Source organism: Dermacentor silvarum, unplaced genomic scaffold, assembly GCF_013339745.2.
Source record: "Dermacentor silvarum isolate Dsil-2018 unplaced genomic scaffold, BIME_Dsil_1.4 Seq438, whole genome shotgun sequence".
In the NCBI taxonomy this organism is placed as follows: domain Eukaryota; kingdom Metazoa; phylum Arthropoda; class Arachnida; order Ixodida; family Ixodidae; genus Dermacentor; species Dermacentor silvarum.
In genome coordinates, this window is record NW_023606236.1 from 276222 (window position 1) to 280001 (window position 3780).

Below are 3780 nucleotides of genomic sequence, written 5' to 3' on the forward strand. Positions count from 1 at the left end.
GATCTTTTAAAAGAAACAAAACGATTACCGTGCTAATTTTTCTAGCTTCACACTCCTTCTCTGTTCAGTATTCATTTCGCCGAAATTGATTTCAGAAATTCTTTATTATTTTGATTTTTATTCTCTTCGTCATAAAGACGTATTTACTATTTTTTAAGTTTGTGTGGCTGTTTACTTACATATTATACTTGTTGCTCCTGTCTTTATTATAATCTGTCGTTCTTCGCTTGTGCTAGAATATTTAATGAATGCATCTTAAACTACGTCCTGTTGCCCAATTCCTGGCATATTAACTTAGTGAGTACACGCCATAAATGGGGATCTTCGTCGTCGTTACCATCATCATTATTGGCACTCCTGCGCGAGGCAAAGGAGACGAAGACTCCTTCCTCGGCAGCTCGTTCGTCCAAAACTGAAGATTTCTGGACGCTCCCGGAACCGCAGACGGCATTCCCTGTAAAGGCCAGCCATCGTCGGTGGCCCGTTGCTCCTCTTCAGCCAAGCACCGTCATTACGTGCCTACGAAGCATTCAGGGCCTTTTGATACAGGCTGTGCAGCAGCAGCAGAAGCGGCGATGGCGGTTGCTGATGTGGCCTCGCATCTAGGCATGGTGGTTGCATCGTTGAGCAGCGAGGTGCAGTACTGCTACCAGCTGCGATCACGTGTTCCCCCTCCCCCAAACGCCTTGATGCCGTTCGCGCAGGAAAAGAGGCTTTGGGTGGCCGCCGTGAACGCGAACGAAAACAACGATCGCGTTAGCAGCCGCCTGGCAAAGCTGTGGCGTCCTCTCCGCGCCGCCGACAAGGAGCCCTTCCAGCGCAAGGTGGTCGAAGCTGCCGCCGTCCACCAAAGGAAGTACCCGGACTACTCGCACAACCCGCTTGAGGCCCACCGTCGCAGTGCCATGCAGGTTTCCAGCAAGCTGAAGAACTACAGTTCCTTGGACAAGGAGCAGCAGCCGATTACTTCCACGGGCGTGGCCCAGGGTCAAGGCAGCCCGGAGTCTCAGCAACTGCTGCATCCGCCGCCATTATCGCCCACGCCAAGGAGCAAACACCGTGCTACCATCAGTGCCGCTCGAGTCAGCGCTTCGGGTGCCGGTCAGGTAACGGTGCTTTGTGTTCCGACGACCACTGTCCCGGCCACGAGTAAGGATCTCGAAGAACAAGCGGCGCCTGTAAAAGTGGCCGCTTTAAGAGCTTTGGCAGAATTGTTTAAGAGGCAGCCGCAACACTTCCACAATTATGCAGAGCTCACCTTGATCAAGATCTTCGGAACATTCAAGCAGCCCGAGAGAGAAGTGAGCAGTGCGGCCGCGCTGTGTTCCATGGACGCTGCTGCTGTGCTACCCTCAAGCAAACAATGCGGCTCCTGCACTCACGCATCGGGGAATCGAATGACCAAGACGTTGACATCGCTGCAATCAAGGTCATGTCCCGTCTCGTGGAAGTGCATCCAAAAAGGATAATTGTGGAGCTTCTGCCTCAGATGATGCCCGTTTTGCTCAAGGCATATGATCACAGCGAGAGTTCTGTACGGAAGGCGGCAGTATATTGAATGGCGACGCTGCATTCCGTGGTCGGCTCTGAATTGATGAATTCAGACTTGGTTCCAAGTTTGAACAAGTGGACACAGGGCTTCAGCAGCGGAAGCACACCTTGCTCCCCTTAAAATACAGCACCTTCCTCCGGCAACACCTAAAGTGTGTGGGGGGGGGGGGGGGCGACCCAAGCAGCACCTCCCAAGCCAATTTTTCCCTTGGCCTGCAACCATTGTTTCGCTGCGGCTTTGCCAATAACTATGGCCCCACGCTGAGCTTTTGTTGTTGCAGCATCCTGTTAGTAACACGGTACCTGTTTATTATGTAATAACAAACGTATTATATGCTTTGCGCACGAGTGTCACTGTTCAAGTAGTCATCACATCCAACAGTCAATATTTATGAGTTCGTAAGAATATATTATTGAAATGGAACTAATTACCTTCCTATCTGGAAGGAAATGCCGTACTCCTATCAAAACAGATGTCTGCTTGGCGGGACATGACTTTGGACAAAGCATTTTCACTAAAAAGGATCACGCAGAAGCTCCTATGGGACTTACCTAGAACATGCGTAAGCATTTCCTACTAATCGGCTGCTTTTCTTCATGGTATGCTGCTGTGTTTGTTATGGCGAGAAACGCCGCGAAAGTCGCATAGAGAAACGGAGAAACGCGGTTGCAACGCCGCGATGCTAATTTACACCGACATAAGTTGACGGGGTCATGTTGCGCGTAGTGTCGGGCAGCATGAGCTTCTTTCTTCTTCTTCTTCTGTTGCTGTAGCTCTTGGTCGCCATCATCATCATCCAGTACCTCTTGTTGCTGTTGTTACCCGCTCATCCCAGGTGCCTCCTTCAGTTTCTTCTGTCGTAACCTATACATTGCCGCTGACGCTCTGCATTTTTGTTACGGTTGAGAAACACGATAGACGTGTGGTTTGGCGCCGCTCTGTGGATACGAAAATTGTATGTCGTGTGTTTTTTCTTCGAGACAGCGACCATCGGCTTTTGCGTGAAATGTTGCAGCTCCGATTAGTTCATTATCTTCCTAATATAGTAGTGGCATCAGATGCCTAAGATGTCCCACAGGCTCCTCGGTTTTTCTCGAGGAGGTCGTTGACTCGTTTCTTGAAAGTTAGATTCTGTCTGGAGTGCATTTTCACTGCAGCAATTTCTGGTGCACTTGTGGACTCGATTTTCCCAGAACCTTTGTTCTGTGCACCTTATGTAATTCGTCCTTATCAGGATGTACATGCGGGCCCCGTTAAAAGTGTATACCTCCTGGAGTTAAGACATTTTTCTTTAAATTGAATTCGGAAACACTTCCTGTTAGAAGCTGGTTGAACTGGAAGGGCTGCTTTGTGCCGTGGTCTGCGAATTGTCGACAATGTACACGTGCTGAAACCATAGATCACTTTTTCCTAGATTACACTGATGCTTTATTTTTGGAGGAAATTCTAGAATGGATATCTTAAAAGGACATTGACATCACTTGTGGGCCTCCCTATAAAATGTTCATAGTACTGGGTTTATGGAGCCTATAGAGATCTCAACTGTTAGCCGCTGCGTAGGCTCAGTCAGCTAAGGCGTTGGGCTGCTGAGCACGAGATCACGGGATCGAAACCCGGGCGCGGCGGCCGCATTTCGGTGGAGGCGAAATGCAAGAACGGCCGTGTGCTTACGTTGTAGTGCGCGTTAAAGAATCCCAGGCGGTCGAAATTCATCCGGAGCTTTCCACTACGGCGTGCCTCATAATCAGATAGAAGATCTAGATTGTGCGATCGTCATACCCAAAGGCCGTGATCTACAAGATCCTTCTATCGTGAAAGTGCGGCTTATGTGAGAACTGTGATCGCTATGCAGGAGTCCCCACCTGACTGGATGCACTTGTTGGACGCATGTGTGTTTTTGCCCGAGTTTTAAGTCTGTAGCTACATCCACACTGTAGTAAATCTTCAGTTTAGTTTTCTATCTAATAAAAAAAAGCATGGGTAGCGCAGTGATTAAGATACCTGAATTTGAATAAAAAAGTCGCCTGTTCTCTCACTGCACAAGGTTCTTATTTTTTATAATTTTTATTATTTCATTTTCTATATATATTTGACTTTATTTTAATATATCAAATTTTTAAAGTTTTTAATTTCATGTTATTAATACAACGTTTTGTTTATGCAGTGAAAGCGTCAAGAGTGAGCGACGATTTTCTCTAGTGAGTCGACACAGAAATGCTTACGCATTG

At 47.8% G+C, this 3780-nt stretch overlaps 1 protein-coding gene across 1 annotated transcript; it reads left to right on the forward strand.

Annotated features, from left to right (window-relative positions):
- Window positions 1-575: 575 nt before the first annotated feature.
- LOC119435087 (transcription factor sox-3) lies at window positions 576-1469 on the forward strand. Its single transcript, XM_037702042.1, has one exon. The coding sequence runs from the start codon at window positions 576-578 to the stop codon at window positions 1467-1469; it is 894 nt and encodes a 297-aa protein (XP_037557970.1).
- The last annotated feature ends 2311 nt before the right edge of the window (window positions 1470-3780 follow it).